This window comes from Cynocephalus volans, chromosome 9, assembly GCF_027409185.1.
Source record: "Cynocephalus volans isolate mCynVol1 chromosome 9, mCynVol1.pri, whole genome shotgun sequence".
Classification (NCBI taxonomy): Eukaryota; Metazoa; Chordata; class Mammalia; order Dermoptera; family Cynocephalidae; genus Cynocephalus; species Cynocephalus volans.
Window position 1 is genome coordinate 47,609,338 of NC_084468.1, and position 18,542 is coordinate 47,627,879.

Here is an 18,542-nt window from a genome sequence, read left to right on the forward strand (position 1 = left end):
TAGATTTTCCTTGTTAATTCCAGTAAGTCTTTATAATTCCCTTAGTAAAGCTCAATAAACACCAAGTATATTTAAATAATATTTACATAAAATAGTGTACACATTAGGTAATATTTAGTCAGCATAAGGTAACTATTTAACACAAAGGTGACTAAGACATGGCAGTTTGGTTGTATGCAAAGTTTTAAAATTTATAGAGTGGGTTCCATCATCCCACTTTACAAAAATATCATCACCTAATCCTACTGTCATTGTTAAACTCTATTGAGCACTTCCTATGTTCAGGGTGTAGGCACTGAGCTGTAGATGAAGAAGACATGGATTCCTTGCTTGAAGGACTGTGTGGCTGGGGAGGCTGAACACATCATAACAGTAACACACCCATAGCATGGGAAGTAAAGTAGTCTGGAGTGTCTTATAGGACAATTACTTCATTTTTCTGAGTTAAATGGCAATGACAACCTTTTTTTTTAAAATAGAAGAAAGGCTAAAGGAAAAGAAATAGACCCAAAGTACTCATTAAAGTTATTTACCTAAAATAGGCTGACATAGAGACTATTTAGTCTCGAGTGAACATAACCCAGAATATTTAATCTGGATTTATAAGGGATTAGGGAAACAATTAGAAAGAAACAGGATCTCAGGCATGTGTGGGAGCATAGGAGGAGATTATACTGAGTGAGAATTTTTAATTTAAAACTTTTTGAAATTTGTAAGATATGTGGTTCAAAAACCAAAACAATAGAAAAAGACATACAAGGAAATGTCTCATTCCTACTCTGCCCCTCCCAACCCCTCTCTCACCTTTCACAGGTAACCTTCAGTTTCTGTGTATCTTTATATAGATACAAGAAAGTGTTGTACGTGTGTGTGTGTGTGTGTATTTCCCCCTTTCTTACTCAAAGGATAGCACACTCTATACTGTTCTTCACTACTTTTTTTTTTTTTTTTTTTTTTACTGGACGATGTACCTTTCCATATAAGCCCATGTAGAGTTTCCTCATTTTTTAAAAAAGCAGATGCATCATGCTCCATTATTTAACCTTCTCTTGTTTGCTTCCAGGACTTTGCAATTACAAACAATGCCACAATAGAGAAAGTTGTACTATGTGTGTCCTAAATCACACACACATATATATGTATAACTGTAGAATAAATTCCCAGAATTGGTATTGCTGGAGAGTAAGTGTATTTGTAATTTTGATTTAGCTAAGTTGCTTTCCATAGAAGTTGATTCACTTTGTATGCTCACCAGCAAATGGATGTGTCTGTGTGCTCCTAGCCTCAACATTGTAGTGTATGGTTAAACTTCTGGCTCTTTGAAAATCTGAGAGATAAAAAACTTGCATTTATCTTATTATATGAGTGATATTAAGCATCTATTAAGCAACATATATTGTCATGTCCTTTGCCTATTTAAAAATTTTTTTATTTTTTAATTTATCAATATACAATGTAGTTGATTTTTGTGTCCCTTTACCAATTTCCATTTGGCTTGATAGGTGTCTTATTAACAGATCAACCCTTTGTCTGGGATATGTGTGACAGATTCTTTTAGTTTGTTGGTAGTCTCATGTTTTTTTGTTTGTTTCACTATAAAAACATTTTTTATAGTAAAACATATCAATCTTTTCTTTTATGTTTTCCATATTAAATCATAATAAGGAAGAGCTTTTCCTACTTCTAGGCTATAAAGGAATTCACTGATGTGCTTTTTTCACAGTCTTTTTGGGTAAACATTTAAATTTTTGATCCATTTGGAGTTTATCCTGGTGTAAGGTGTGAGTTAGAAATCCAGCCTTACACTCATTGGCTGCCCAGTTGTCCGTGCCATTTTCACACATGAAATTTTCATGAAAATGAACATGAAAAATAGATTTGAAATTAGATTAAAAAAAGTCACAAAAGTGCAGAATTAGGGGTCTGCAGACAAAGCATACAGCTTTGTCTTAATAGTTAGCTTGGGGATGCAATCTTTTTGAACACTAGTTTGCGTATAAGACTCAGGTTTTCTATTGTTTAACCAGATGGAAGGGCTTATCCTCTTTCTGCCTCTGCCATCTCACCCTCAAGCAAATCCCTCTCCCACGCTCTTTCATCTTTCACCCAAATGACTGTCAGCTAAGGCAGCAGGAGCACAGGCTCAGGAGCTGTGCCTAGGAGGGGAGCAAGGGAGAATGGACAGTAGTAACAGATCCTATAGCTTAATATATCGCATCAAAGAACATCCCAATGTTTGTCTATATAGTCATACCCAGTGTACAACTGGGCAGCACAATAGTGCACCTAAAACAAGCATGAATTTTACTTCACAAAACCTTAAAAAGTGATGTAGGTCTTATTGAAGTATCTTTTTTTTTTAAATTGAAGCATAATTGATCATACATACTTTTGGGGTACAGTGTTACTGAAGTATCTCAAAAGGAATTATACCTTCCAACATAGAGCAAAACCTGCTAAACTGTTCCTGCAGCATTTCACTTCCCAAGTCCCTGTCATAGTGACAGCTACTCCCTGCCAAACCTTTCCGATTTCTCTCAAACTCAGCCTGCCTCTCTCTCACCCTCTCCTGCCTCTGCCGCAATCTGTTCTTTTGTCTTTGGAAGTGCCCCCTGCCAATTCTTTGTAGGTCAGCTGTACCCCATTTGGAACTCAAACATGGACTACTTAGAAGGGAGGGCAGAGGGCAAGGTGGAGAATTGTTACACTTTGATATTTCATCCTTATGTTACAGAATGATTTACTGCTACATGCAATGGGAATCCCAGTGTATGAGTGCGTCACAATCAGGGAAGAGTAGGGTTTAAATGGTGCCTTCTTCCAGCAGATGGCAGCCTTCTCCACAGATGACTGCAGCAAGGCCAATCATCCCATTTTGTTGGCTCTGGAAGGCAATGGAGCAACGGAGTTTGTGTGCTACAGAATAAAACACAAACATTTAAAAGGAATATAAACAAACACTTAAAAAGAACAATATAGTCATAATGATTATCTCCTAGAGGGAGATGCCACTAATTATCTTGTTTAGAACCCTCCAGTGGCTTTTCCTGTTGCCCTTAGAAATAAAACCAGAACTACAGGGTTCATAGTGATCTGGCCAAACCATAAATCCTGCTGTCCTTTCCCTTGCTCCTCCCCTCCAGCCACCCTGACTCACTGTCTTGCTGTGTGTCAATCTAAATAACAAACAAAGAGAGGCTGTCTAAAAGAATAACGAGTTTAACTGGGAATAAGGCCTTGCAATGGGAATATGCGTACCATAGTAAAATGTGCGTATTCAGGGAGGTAAAGGAAGACAAATGTTTTTAAAGAAAAAATAATGGAGGATTACATAATTGTTTTGGGATAATTATCCTTGACTACAAGGATCAATAACAGGTGACACCAGTCTGAGGTTGGACAGGCAGTTGCTGAGCAGATGTCCTTGCAGAAGTATTTTTTGTGTAAGGTTGCAATGGCCTTTGTACAAGGTTGTGGTTTTCACAGAGTCCTTTGTTCTTGCTCTTGTTAGGAGGCTTTTTTGTGTGAGAATCCTCCCTTCATGGTCTTCCCCAGATCTGTTTGTCAGGGTTTTTAACACATGTGATTCCATTTTGATTCTGACAACTTTCACATGTCACTTGATCCCACCACAGGACAATTACACTTGCCGTTTCGTTGGTCTAGAATGCTCTCCCTTTCTCACCCCTATTTCTCCCCCAGGTCATCATGTATCTGGCACCTTCTTGTCTTTCTTTCCACAGTTCAAGCGTCATTTCCTCTGAAAGGCTCCCCCGCAACTACTCTCCCTAAAGTTGGCACCCCTTTCCTTGTGCCTTACTGACCACATCACGTAAATTTATTTTCTTCCTAGCACTTATCACTGTTTGAAATTATTTACTTGTTTATTGTCTGTCTTTCCTCCTAAAAGGTAAGCTACATTATGATAGGACAGGAACTTTAACTCTCTCGACCCTTCTCTATTCCAAAGCTTAGAATGAATGGGTAAAATCAGCATAAATGTTATTCATGTGGACATTCCTGAAAACTGTCTAGATTCACTCAATAGTTATCAAACTCATAGTAGCTTATGTTCATTGAGTGGTCTAAATATTTAACATGCTCTTATTTTAAGACAGCCCTTTGAAATAAGTAATGTTTGTGTCCCCATTTTACAGATGAGGAATCTGAGACTCAGTGCTTTTGTTACCAAAACTCCAAAGGTCCGTTTGCTCGCTGCTCAATAGACAATAATTAAGAGACAATTGTTGCTGTAAAGAAAGGTAGCCTTTAATCAGGAAGCTGGCAGCCTGTGGGAATGGTGGACTTATGTCTCGAAGACCATCTCTGCTTTTCCCAGACTTTCCAAAGGGTTTTACTGGGACAGGTGGTAGGGGTGCTGATTCATGGTGATCTAAGCAGGGACATCCAGGCATAATCATAAAACTGCAGATAAACATCGAAGAACTTCTTGGCTGGGAGCTGATTCATGGTGACCATCCTCCAAGAAGTCAAGTCATGGATTTAGTTCCTGTAAACCTCAAAAAGATCTAGTTAGTAAGCTAGTAACGAATGGCCACCTGGGTTAATAATTTCTTCTATTATTATTCTGTGTACAGTGTGAGCAAAAGTCATTATGTTCTAGCAATCATGTGAACAAGAATCACTGTATTCTAATGTCCAACTGGAAGCTGTGCGGTTCAGGTTACAAGAGTAAGAAAAAAACCCTTTTTAGTTTAGAAGTTTAACAAAATGGAGTCACTTCTGTTCAGCCTGTTACACTTTCTCTAAGGGTGTGTAGTGGTGAGACCAGCATTCAAAGCCATAGCAGTTGATTCAAAGCCTGTGAAATACTGCAGCGACTAGACAGGTGGGGGCCAGATTGGCCTTAAAGAAAAGAAGTACTGATGTTATTTTCTACAGAAGAGGGGGCTGGGCAACATCTTAGGGATAGCAAATGATACTGGAGCTGTGCTACAGGATGATCAGCCAATGAAGATTGATTGGACATGTAGAATCCTCCCCCTGCCGCTAAAGAACTTTGAATGTGTGAACACTGCTGTGCCCAAGACTCATGGCTCCAGCCACATACTGGGGATTTCAGTTAGAGCATACACTTAGTAGAAGAGGAAGCTTGATGCTGTTGGAAAAAGCACTGAACTAGGAGACAGGAAACTTGGAATTTACTATTGGTTTTGTCATAGATCTGTGTCTGTTTCCTTTCTAGTGACAAGAGGTGGTTGGACTAGCCCATCAGTATGTGGACTACTAGTGTTGAGAGTCTGTATTTTAATATAACTGTTAATTTGGTACAAGATGTTGCCAAAGTGTGATTATTATCTATTCTTGAATATAAGCAAATTAATTTTTTTTTTTGCCTATTTGAGTATATAAACTTTTGGGGATAAAGCTAAAATAGACAAATGTTTATTTTTAATTGTATTAATTTAGTTGTAAAAATAAAATTAAAATAAATGGTATGATTTAGAAATATTTCTTATTTCTAATATTATATTTTATGAAAAATTTTTCACATGCATTTTTGACATCACTAGAGTCACTTTTTGAATAATTTAACATACTTTTTCAGGCACGTCATTTTTATTTCTGAGTTATCTGAGATAGAAACCTTAGAAGATTTTTTTATTATGGAAATTTTCAAATACGCACAAAATAGGGAATCTTATAATAAATCCCCCTGTACCCATCGCCTAGTTTCAATTATTAACATTTTTTGAGTTGTGTTTTATCTAGGCACCCCTACCTTTATTTTGGGGGCATTCTATAGGACAAATGCTGTTTTAAAGAAAGTACCAGATACCATATCATTTCATCCATAAACACCTCTAATTGCTAAGAATTAAAAATATTCCATAATTATAATGTCATTATTACACAGGACAGAATTTATAATTATTCTTTAATACCATCTAATACCCACTAAATACTTAAGCTTCCCTAATTGTCTCAAAAATATATTTTATAGTTGATTTATTCGAAACAGGACTCAAATAATGGCCATACATTGCATTTGGGCATTATGTCTCTTAAAGAGTCTCTGTTATTCTTTATCACCAGGCCTTATCTTCTCCCTTTGAATTCCTTTTATTTTCTATTTTTCTGGCAGCTAGCTGGTAGGGGGATCTGAACCCTTGACCCTGGTGTTACAACATCATGCTCTAACCAACTGAGAACTGAGCTAACCAGTCAGTCCTTTCTCCCTTTTTGAAATGCCACTTATTTCTTAGAAAAATTGGGTAAAATATCCCATATTCTGAACTTGATTCATTCTTTGTGATGTCTTTCACTTGTTTCTCTAGCTCCCCTTCTCTTGCAAAACACGGTTATTAAGAAGTTTGTTTATTCGGATCCCATGTAGGGATGGCCGGCGCGCTCACTGGCTGAGCCCGGTGAGGGCGATGCCAAGCCACTGGTTGCGATCCCCTTACCAGTCATAAAAAAAAAAAAAAAAAAAAAAAAAAGAAGTTTGTTCAGATTCAGAAAAAAATTATTTTTGTCTAGAATCTTTGGTAAATGGTACCATGTACTCCTCTGGCAACACACTTTGAGCAAGACATATGATGTCTGGCTCTCCCACTTGGGGTGAGTCTAAGATTCATGGGTGGGTTCAGGTAGAGCCAGCCTGATCTCTCCCTTACAAAGTTCCCCATCGACATTTCACCTCATGGTTGTAGCAACTACTTGTTCATTGCCTAGATTCCATTGTTTTATTAGGAGTAAGACGGGGACCTTTTTGAACCTGTGTTTGTTGCCATCAGTGGAAATTATGTCACAAGCCATCAGAATCCATTCAAGTAACAGTAGGAGCTTTTAAAAATTCGTCTGTGGGTGTACTTTTATCTATACAATACAATCACTATGTTCTTAATTTTGTTTTGTATTTGTTTTTTTAAAAAATAATATTTAAAACTTATTTAGAGGAACACCCAGCACTTGGGATTACAAAATCATATCCCCAAGAATAATTACTAAATCTGTTTTAAATTTCTTCACCTTCCTTTTTTCCCCCTTTCAAATACTATTTATGGTTAGGGAGAGCTCTGTAATTTTCCCATTCTAGTATTTACTGAATTTGTTTCAAGCTAATATGTCTTCCTTGACCAGTTCTTTGTTGGGAAAATAAAGTAATTGAGAAAGTGCCACATAAGATGGTTTCTTGTAAGAAATTGCATAGAAGGTAACCTTGTCTGAAGACTAATTTTGGGGGGGGAAATCTTGCCTTATATTAAGTCATTTATATACTTTACTGGAAACGTCCTAATTTTTCCTTAATTTAACCTGGTTTCATGAAACATATCCATAGTAAACTTTGAAAAGGATTAAAAAGGTAAGAAAATCGGAATCTGTTCACCTTTCCATGACCACTTACTTAATGCTCTGTGTAACACCTGTAAGAACTCAACGAGGGAAACGCAACCCGTCCCGCTGGGCGCCGCCAGGCCGAGCCCCGCCGCCGCCGCCGCCTGGCGCCCTCCGCGGCCTGGACGCCTGGTCGCACGGGCTCACGCTCGGCTGCCCCAAGAGCCACCTGGATCGGGACTTCAGCGACAAAGGCGCGATGCTGACGAGCTGGTGAAGTGCGTGCAGCCTTGTGGACCTGCGCAACCACAACCCCACCTGCAACACGCGGCCGAGGCTCAGCGGCTGCAATCTTCTCTGCAGGAAGGTCTCACACAAGCTGCGCCTCTGGGTCCCGGAGACGGACATCCGCAAGGTGGTGGCCTACTCTCCCGGGCCATCGAGCTCACCCTGCGTGCACGGAGCGACACCGTGCAGGACGGCGCTGTCCACGCGAGCTCGCCCGGTGCAGCCGGACGTGTGGGTGGTGATGGGTACAGCCTGCCAATGGCTGCGTCTGTTTACGTTTAAAGCGGGCGAATAATCTGTCTATTCCAGAGTAAAACCAAGAAGTAAATGGTGACAAAGCCCCTGCTCCCCACCCCGCGACATTTCAATGCTAAGAAAAGCTGGTCTCCGCTTTCAATGCTAGTCAGATCGACTTTGCTGGGGTTTGTTATACCTTCCTCCCTTGTTTCGTATTATTTCCCTTTCCTTTCTCCCTCCACTATAGTTTTACTTTCTTCCTTGAATTTCTCATCTTAAAACAGATCAATCCTGTTGTAGTGCATGTGTTTATGTAAGCAACCTCAAATCCTTTTAGAAATGAGGGGAGAGTGTAAACACACAAAGAAACCAGTGAAAATACGTGTGAGTACATGTTCACAACTAGGTTCACATGTCATTAATATTAACTTTCATAGTTGGAATCCTTAATAATGCTTCCTTAACAATGACTTCGATTTCACAGTTACCTAAACAAATGGCTTTTTAGTCACAGAAATTTAAGCAGAATCCTAATCCCTGAACGTTTAGAGTTAATGATAGCTACCATTTATAGTGTATTTACTATGTTTGGGGCACTATGCAGAGCACTTTACATGTATTATCTTATTTAACTTTCACATAACAACCTTTTGAGGCAAGAACCCATTTTACGCATGAGAAAACTGAGTTACAGAAAGCCTAAGTATATTTGCCGAAGATCAGAGGTTAGATACAGAATTTGGTTCCAGCCAGTCTGATTGCAGAGCCAGTAGTGTTAGTGGTTAAATGACATCATTGTAGTCCCCAAACTTGTCTGCTTCAAAAAATACTGGTGACTGGTTCCCACATCCAGAGATTGTGATTTAATTGTTCTGGAATGTGGCCTGGGTGCTGGAATTTCAGAAGTATTCCCAAATGATTCTAATCTGCAGACAAGTTTGGAAACCATTGTCACACTGCTTTGCTTGGGACGTTAGCTAACAACAGCCACCTGAGAGCTATTCCATCCTATCAGTTAGTGAGTTAGCATCGAAAGTGTGTTTTCTAAAATAGGGAGTGAGAGTTTTACCTATGGGAGAAATTATAGCATGAAAGGGCATTCATTATTCATTTATATTACCAGTATTTACAGATGATATTTTAGGATTCAGTGTTATACTGATTGTCTGACCTGTGTATATAAAGCTGCAACCAAGGTTGGTAATACGTGAAAAGTCCACAGAACAAGCGTTGCAACTTTCAAGGGTGGCAGCATGACTGAGCACCATGGGCATTTTTGTAGATTACTCTCTCCTTAGGTCTGAGACAGTTTAGCCTTAAAAAGTAGAGCAATAGAAAATATCTGAATTTAAAAGTTCCGTTTAGTTTTTTTTCTTTTAAAGTTCATAACTTGTCTCTCTTATTAGGCTGTAAACTCCTTGAGAAGAGAGACATATCTTGCTCACTTGTGTTCTCTCAGCACTCATATCATGCTTGCACTTATGAGCCAAATCAATAGTTGAACACTTGGTCTACAGTGCTCTATTAAAGCCATTGATGCACTGATGTTGTAACTAATAATTCTAACTATCATTCATCTACTCTTCAACTATTGTATGCATTTGCCAGGTGCTTTACGTACAAGTCACTAATCTTTACCCAGACCTATCTGTTATCCTTCTATCTGAGAGGAAACTGAATCTCAGAGAAATTAAGTACTTTGCCCAAGATTGTACAGTTGAGTAAGTAACAAAACTTGGGCTTGAGCCATGTCTGTCTGATGCCAAATTGCACCTGCTTTCCTTTACCCAAAACACTGAGAGGGTAGAACATGTTATTTCAGAACTCTCAGATGTGTTTTAAAAATCCCAAGAAGAGACTCTGTCTGGAGCAGTCTGTCATTTTGAGGCTTGGCCTGTAGCATTGCCTATGTTTTCCCACATGAGAAAAAACATGACTCTAAACATGATTTTTCATTTGCTTCACTATTTCTTCCGCTTTGCCCATTTCAGGTTTATCCAGTTTCTCACTTTTAAAGACACCACAATGAACATTTTTGTGCCTAAATCTTTGCCCACACTTGGAATTATTTCTTTAGGGTAAATTTGTAGAAATGAAGTTACATTAAGGAATATAAATATTATTGACTTATACTGCCAAATTTTTTTCATAAAGTGTGCTAATTTAAATTTTTACCAGCAATGCACAAGGGTATTCATCTTTTTTTTAAAAAAAAATCTTATTTATTATTAGCATATTCATTATTACAAATTGTGATTTTTTTCTTTATGCCCTTTACCTGACCTATCACTCCCCAAATTTCCGCCCTTTCGCCGCCCCCATCTCTAGTATCCTCAGGATTGTTCTCTCCTTCTGAAAATTCAACATATTGTTGTGGTCTTCTCTCTCTCTCTCTTTCTTTTCCTTCTTTTCCTTGCTTCTTTCTTAGCATCCAGTTATGAGTGAGAACATGTGGTATTTCCTTGTCTGTCTTATTTCATTTAACATAATTTTCTCCAGACTCATCCATGTTGTTGCAAATAGCAGAATTTCATTCTTTTTTATGGCTGAGTAGTATTCCATTGTGTATATATAGCACATTTTCCTTATTCAGTCGTACATCAATGGACACTTACGTTGATTCCATATTTTGCCTATTGTAAATAGAGCTGCAATGAACATGTGAGTGCAGGTATCCCTTCAACATCATAATTTCCATTCCTTTGGATATGTACCCACTAGTGGGCTTGCTGGATCATAAGGTAGTTTTATCTGTAGTTGTTTGAGGAAACTTCGTACTGTTTTCCATAATGGCTGTGCTAATTTACAGTCCCACTAACAGTGTAGAAGAGTTCCCCTTTCCCCACATCCTCACTGGCATTTGTTATTCTTGGTCTTTTTAATAATGGCCAGTCTAACTGGGGTGAGATGATATCTCAATGTTTTTTTTTTTTTTTTTGAAGGTGACCAATAAGGGGATCTTAACCCTTGACTTGGTGTTGTCAGCACCACGCTCTCCTGAGTAAGCTAACCAGCCATCCCTATATAGGGATCCGAACCTGTGGCCTTGGTGTTATCAGCACCATACTCTCCCAAGTGAGTCATGGGCCAGCCCTTCAATATGGTTTTGATTTGCATTTTTCTGATGGCTAGTGATGCTGAGCATTTTTTCATGTACCTGTTGGCCATTTATATGTCTTCCTTTGAAAAAATGTTCATCTCCTTTGCCCATTTTTTAATTTGATTGCTTTTTTACAATATAGTTATTTGAGTTCTTTATATATTCTGGATATTAATCACTTGTCAGATGTATAGTTTGCAAATATTTTCTCTCTTTCCATAGGTTGTCTTTCTACTCTGTTGTTTTCTTTGCGGTGCAGAAGCTTCTTAGTTTGATATAATCCCATTTGTTTATTTTTACTTTTGTTGCTTGTGCTTTGGGGATCTTATTCATAAAGTCTTTGCCCAGTCCTACTTCCTGGAGTGTTTCCCCTATGTTTTCCTTTAGTAATTTTATGGTTTTGGGTCTTATATTTTGAATTGATTTTGGTATACGGTGAGAGGTACAGGTCCAGTTTTATTTTTCTGCATATGAACGTACAATTTTCCCAGCCATTAATTAAAGAGGCAGTCATTTCCCCAATATATGTTCTTGTTGCCTTTGTCAAAGATCAGTTGGCTGTAAGTATGTGGGTTGATTCCTGGGTTTTCTATTCTGTTCCACTGATCTGTTTTTATGCCAGTACCATGCTATTTTGGTTACAATAGCTTTGTAATATAATTTGAAGTTGGGTAATGTTATACTTCCAGCTTTATTTTTTTTGCTCAGGATTTCTTTGGCTATTTGGGATCTTTTGTTCCTTATGAATGTTAGACTTGCTTTTTTTATTTCTGTGAAGAATATCATTGATATTCTGATGGAGATTGTATTGAATCTGTAGATTGCTTTGGGTAGAATGGACATTTTCATGATGTTAATTCTTCCCATCCAAGAACATGGTATTCACCTTATCTTACCCTTCTAGCATCATTTTCCTTTGCAAACAATTTTTGCTAATTTGATAGTTTAAAAAATATCTCATTTTTTATTTGAATTGTTTTGATTACAAGCAAGTTTGAACTTATGTTTATTATCTAATTTATCTTATTTATGTTTACATATTAGCTCTTTATATGTCTTTATGTATGAATTCAGTTTCTGTTCTTTATTTAATTTTTGAAAACAACCTTAGTGTTTTTCTTATTAACCTATAGTCTTATACTCTTCAAATATTAAGATATTAAGTTTTTATAATACTTTTGCCAAATATTTATCCAATTTTTTTCCTTTTTAATTTTAATTTTTGATATACAGAAGTTTTAAATTTTAAATATTTTTATCTATTTATATTGTCCTCTATGTCTTTTGTCACCTTTAACTCTAGAAGATTAAAATCCAGTGATCAAGTAGATATTCTTACATATGTTTTCTCTAATTCAATTTTTAAAAAATTTAAGTTGATTTAGCTGTGATGTATTTTGGTACATGGTGTGACATATTTAATTTGGCCATTTCCCCAAATATTCCTATCTCCTTTCTCTTTTGTTTTGTGGTGTTATCTCTATCATGTGTTTGATTCCTGTTGAATCTAATTTTTGTTTTTATTTTTATTTTCTTTTAGCAAATCCTGTTTCCTGTGACTTTGTAAGGAAATGGTAAGAGTACATCTCTAGTACTATTCTCACAGACCTAAACTAGTGGGCCAGCCAAGCTGGATGGGGTGGACTCATTCCGGGGCATTTGAAATGAAAGTCTATCTTGGGGTTTTTAAAAAGGAGATTCCTATGCTTTCTCTTTGTCATAAAGCCCTTTTCTAATTACAATTCCTATGGGAAGAGGAAAGATAGAAGATAAATTAAAAAGTGAAAGGGGAGAGATTAAGATGTCAGAGAACTCTTCTTATATTCACTCAGTTTTTCACTTGTTTGCTAGATACTAGGTTTGTTGCATACCATATCTGAACCTTTAAGGGACTTGGGATTTTGCATTGACAATCTCATGTAATAGATTTTGTGAAGCTCCAGGCCAATATATCCCAATCTCCCTTGTGTTAACTCAGGTACAATATATAATGAAATTTTAAGAAAGTGTTCTCTATGGAAAATAAATTTTTAAGTGTGTGTGTATGTGTATCATATACAATGTTCAAAAATAAATGCCTCCTGAAAATAGATGCTTACCCTTGGTTTGGCTAAGATGTAGTTAAAAGGAAACAGAATAGAATCATTAAGGAGAAATACCAAGGGTCCATATCAATGGTTCCTGTAGATAAGAAGTAAACAACACCAGATTTTGTTTTTTGTTTTTAATTAATTTTTTATGAATATTATTATTATTTACATTCTAGATGCTGTTGTGGAGCAGTTGGGGGAGGGGGGTGAGGGGAAGGGGGAGGAAAATTGGGTGGGAGGAGGAGGAAGGAGGGGGGCATGATCAAGGCCCCTGACACCACCCTTATTCTGGCAGGGGAGACCAAGGGGCTTCTAGCGGTGGCTCGGTTGTTGCTAGGCTGATGCAGATATTGGTGGTCATTGCTGGGCTGGTTGGGGATGTTGGGCAGGTGTGTCTGAGGCCCTTGGCCCCCCTACCTCCCTGGCTTGGGAGTCTGAGGTGCTTCCTGCAATGCCTTGGTGGTTGTTGCTGGGCTGGTTGCAGATGTCAGGGCCAGAGTTTGTTTTTATCCACTCTTTGAAGAAGTGGGTTAAAACCATTCCTATTTATTATTATTTAACTCATTTATGCTTATTACTTAGACTTATTTAGAATTTTCTATTTACTGTGCTTTCTAGTTTTTCCTCCTCTTTCAGGCAGTAAACACCTTATTTTTTGTAATATTTTGCAGTTAAAATTTTTTTTTCTTCTCACAAGAATCTTAAAAGTAGATAGGACAGATATTTCAACCAGGTTTTACTGAGAGAAAATGAAAGTCAGAGAAATTACATTGCTTTCCTAAGGTTATATGGTGGTTGAGCAGTGGAGCCGATAGAACTAACATTTACTGAGTATTACAAACTATGCACTCAAAATACCATAGTACTTTAAATAAATGATGTATGCTGAGTGAGCAAACTCTCCTGTAGCAAAATAGGCAGTGGAAATAGTTTCTACCTAGTAAGTTTTTATACTAAAAAAAAAAGATTGTGAAGAGAGTGGTTTAAAAAATTTTTGGGGGGGGGTTATTGTTATTATTTCTTACTGCTCTTGCTTTTGTTTGGTTACTTTGGGGTTGATTAAATGAGGAAATTGTGCTGTCTTCATGTGATCTATCTCTACAGTCTCTAAAAAATTCTTCTTTCTTTTACAGATGTATTGTGCCTAATTAGTTATTTGAAAGAAAACATTTTCTGAATATCAGATAGTAAAATGTAAAATAGCATTTTGACTGAAAGAATTATTTGATTGCCCCATCAGCTGAAATCACTCCCATAGTTGATGCTGTATAAATGTATATTTATTGCTGTGCGCCCAAAGTAGTGATTTCAAAAACTTTCATAGCTATTGGCAAACCATAGGAGACTAGTTATCAATGAAGACATAGGACAGCAATGTAATCCTTATTTTAAAAAATCTGCCTTCAATGGTGGCTGGCTGGTTAGCTCAGTTGGTTAGAGCTCAGTCTTACAACACTAAGGTCTTGGGTTTGGATCCTTGTACTGGCAAACTGCAAAAAAAAATCTGCCTTCGAGTGTTAAAACCCTTTAACAACATTCTTTTGCTTCTGCACAGGAACATGACAAGACACTATGAGCTAATGCATTTTAAGGAGAGAAGGGCAAACCATGTTAAGATTAAGAGCTGTAGGTTGGAGATATGTTGATATAACGCATAAAAAGTGAGTGAAAAGGCAAAGTATTAAAACTTCACACAGAATTAACAAATGTTAATGATTACTCCCAGTTGAAATAATCCAATTTAATTATCTACAGGAATAAACTAGGAAACTGTCAATAGCCTTGCATAAAATGATGCATTAAAAAAATCCCCATTATCGGGGCCGGCCCGTGGCTCACTCGGGAGAGTGCGGTGCTGATAACACCAAGGCCCCGGGTTCGGATCCCATATACGGATGGCCGGTTCGCTCACTGGCTGAGCGTGGTGCTGACAACACCAAGTCAAGGGTTAAGATCCCCTTACCGGTCATCTTTAAATAAATAAATAAATAAAATCCCCATTATTTTGCTGGTGAAGAAAAGGTCGCGAGGGAAATCTTGGCTCAGGGGTGATGATGGAAGTCAGAAGCCAATTTACTTTAAAAGATCAGTATATAATAAGATGTGTTGTCTGCAACTATGACTTTCTTTCTCCTCCACCGAGCCACCCTCCCTAGAAAGTTGGCACAGGTTATTGCAGTAGGGGTCACGTGGTACCTGCATGGCAAAGCTGCTCTTTCGTTGAATAAGAATGTGAAAATTTTCTTTCTGGCAATGGACAATATCTTCATTGTTTCTAGATGAACGTGACTAGGCATGACTAGAGGATTGCATCATATCAATTACATAGCAGATGCCAAACTTCACCACCAAAGGATCTTTTGGTTATCTCTACCTACTACCAGAGTCTCATGTTTTGAAAGTTTTTTATTGTTGTTCACAAAACAAACATTTGTTAATTTTTTTTAAAAGTTAAGGACACATATAAATTTTAATCTGTCCCTTATCACAGTCTGGTGGGTTAGCTCACTTGGTTAGAGTGTGGTGCTGATTACACCAAGGTCAAGGGTTTGGATCCCCGTACCGGCTGTATGAAGTAACATATGGAGTTAATATAATTCAGAAACACATTTGGTATTTGGGGTACTCTCTGCAGCCTTATTGTGGATAATGTAGGATTCCATTTGACTTTTTTGAAATGCTTTAATGGTTGGGGACTCCCATTATTATCTTCATAGATCCCCTAAGGATTCAGGCTTGAAGTAGGGAACCCTTGAATTAAGCAGCAGAGACCTAAGGGACCAAAACTCAAAATGGTTGCAGTAGGAAAGGGAGGAGTTAGAAGAGTCAAGAGTGTGAGATATTGGGGAAGAAAGGGCCCCAGCAGCTGGGATGGAGGTGGGATATCATTCTTATTACCTTCTAACCTGTATTTTATCCAGAAACCTCTGTGAGCAATAAAACAATTTATCTTCAATGTATCCCTTTATCCAGCTTATTGATAATTCTATGATCTTCCCTTATAAGAACACTTAAACTAAGTTAATATTTTAAGCAATTAAGTGTCAGCTCAAGTCAAGGCAATCAGCATTTACTACATACAGGGTATCATGCTAGGTGCTACAGGTGAGAAAGGGAGAAAGACCTAGCATTTACTGAGTACCCACTCCATGGCGAGCACGTGCTAGGTACACAATCCTTTAAAGATGGATGCAATTATTTTCATTTATAGATGAGGCTAACCACAACTGGCCTCCTGTTGTTTTTGAAAAATATAGGCATGCTCTATCCCAGAGCCTTGGAACTTGCTATTACCAGTGGAATGAAATTGTCTTTCTCTGAAAAATCTGTGTAGTCATTATTCAAATGTAACTCAATCAGTAATGCCTCTTTGACCACCCTACTGAAAACTGCAACCCTCTCCTAACCATGTATTACTTATCCCCCTTACTTGCTTTATCTTTCTTTATAGCTCTTATTGCCATTTAACATACTATGTATTCACTTTATTCCATTTATTGTCTTTCTGCCCTGACTTGAAGGCAAGGATTTTGGTCTGTTTTATTCACCAATGTACCTCCAGTCCTAGAACACTACTTGGTTCATAGTGAGTACTGAATAAATACTTGCTGAATGAATGAACTAAAGCTCAGAAAGTTAACTTGTCCAAGTATAAGAAAATGGCATTTCATTTTAAAATAATAAAACCCAGAATCTTCAGGTTTGGTGCTGGAATAATACTCTCTTAAATGAGAAAAATCATTGGACCAAGTGCCCATGTCCCCAGGATGGATCACTGCCACCACCACACTGGCCTTGGGAGGGACTGTTCCACTGTTAATATTATGGCCTGGTCGTGTGCATGGAATCCTGACTTGTATAACTCCCGCAGTACAGCTAAGAGGAGGCTGTGAGGGTGAAACAAGTCATTACTAAAGGCTGAAGGCAACACAAGTGGAGTAAACAGAGTAATGTGGAAATACATAATCTGACTGAAGGATTTAGCTAGTTCTTCAGGGCAGGTGTCCCAGTTTTATGAATATGCCACTTTGGGAGCTGCTGACTACTCATCCTCACTTGCCTCCTTTCGTTTTCTGAAAGGAGCTTCATGGTGCACCAACCACCACTTAGGAAAGGCTCTTCTCATAATGGTTTGTATGTGCTGTGGCAGGGACTCAAGACTACCTGACATGAAGCATTTGGAGCTTATTAAAGACTTCAGGCTCTTTAATATGTTATGGAGAATGCTTTCCCCCAAAACCTCCCTCTTTGTCCATCAAGGTGATTTCCTTGAGTAATTCTCCCTGCCTATTGACTCACCAATAATTAGACTCCCTACGAGGTAGGAGTGACAATAGTTTGAAGGGTTTGGGAGAGAGAATTGGCCCTTCTGGGTCCTCTCACTTCAGGACCACAGAGAGTGATCTTTGTGATCTGCTTTCTGTCATATATCAAGCTTAGCCCCTGTAGTGGATTGAATTATGTCCCCCCATAACTCACAAAAGCTTGAATTGTGTCCCCTAAGTTTTATGTATTAGAAACTCACCCCCCACTGTGACAGTTAAGAGGATGAGAAATCCTATTATGGTAATTGAAAGGTGGGGCCTTGAAGAGGTGATTAGATTGTAGGACCGTGCCATAGTGAAGGGATGAAAAATGGTGGTCAAGGGTATGGTTCTGAGGACTTCAAAAAGGAGAGAGATGATAGGTTTCTGGTCAAGATGGCAGAATAGATGGTCCCCAGCATCACTCTCTCCCACAAATCAACCAATTTACAACTATTAAAAAGCAACAACAGCTAAGCTGAGGCTGCTAGGACCCAGGGGGAGAGGAGGAGAGACCTACGGAGTGCATGAAGGCGGGAAAAGCCACACTGAGAGAAAGAAAGAACTGCTCCGACCATTTGAGCCCTACCCACTTCCAGGCTGGAGCTGCTGAGCACACGGAGCAGGAGCTGGCAAAAGCCACTGCTGTGTCCTTTGTATGAAGATGCTTGAAGCCTGCAGGGGTGAAGGGGGTCTTGGTGGCCCTCAGGCCAGCAAGACTACTGACAGGGTTCCCATGGACACACATGAGAATGAGGAGCCACAACAACTGAAAAGAAGGAGCCACTCAGAGACCGGTGAGTCATCACAAGGGACTGGCTGAGGGCCTGCCCCATAGGAAGAGTTTGGAGTGTGCAGTGTAGGGGAGATGCGCCCATGGGGGGAACACTGGGACACAGCAAGGACAGCTGATTTGCCCTCTAATCAGCACAGGATCATTCAGTGGAGAGTGGTCAGGAATGTAAAACTGCAGGGGTACAGTTTGCTGAAAAGATTCAGGCCCAGACCAGAGTTTCTACACAACTCAGGTGTACCTGATCTCATGAGAGCTAGGAGCACCTATAAAGTCAATAATTAAAACCTGAGCTGCACAAAAAGCCTTCCCCTGGGAATCAGCAGCAAAGCAGCAATTTATCTCAACCACACAGCTCAAGTGCTGGTCTCCACAGGAAGTTTCCCCATTTTAGAAGTAAGCAAAGGACAACAAATTAGTTCCAGTGCAGA

General features: G+C 38.6%; 1 protein-coding gene across 1 annotated transcript in view; it reads left to right on the forward strand.

The window, feature by feature from the left end:
• The window catches only part of SPMAP2L (sperm microtubule associated protein 2 like), a 53,988-nt gene that overhangs the window by 5,654 nt on the left and 29,792 nt on the right, over positions 1–18,542 (forward strand). Inside the window, exon 2 of the mRNA XM_063108845.1 lies at positions 12,465–12,498. Within this exon, the coding sequence (XP_062964915.1) occupies positions 12,465–12,498 (34 nt within the window). The remainder of the gene's footprint in view (positions 1–12,464; positions 12,499–18,542) is intronic.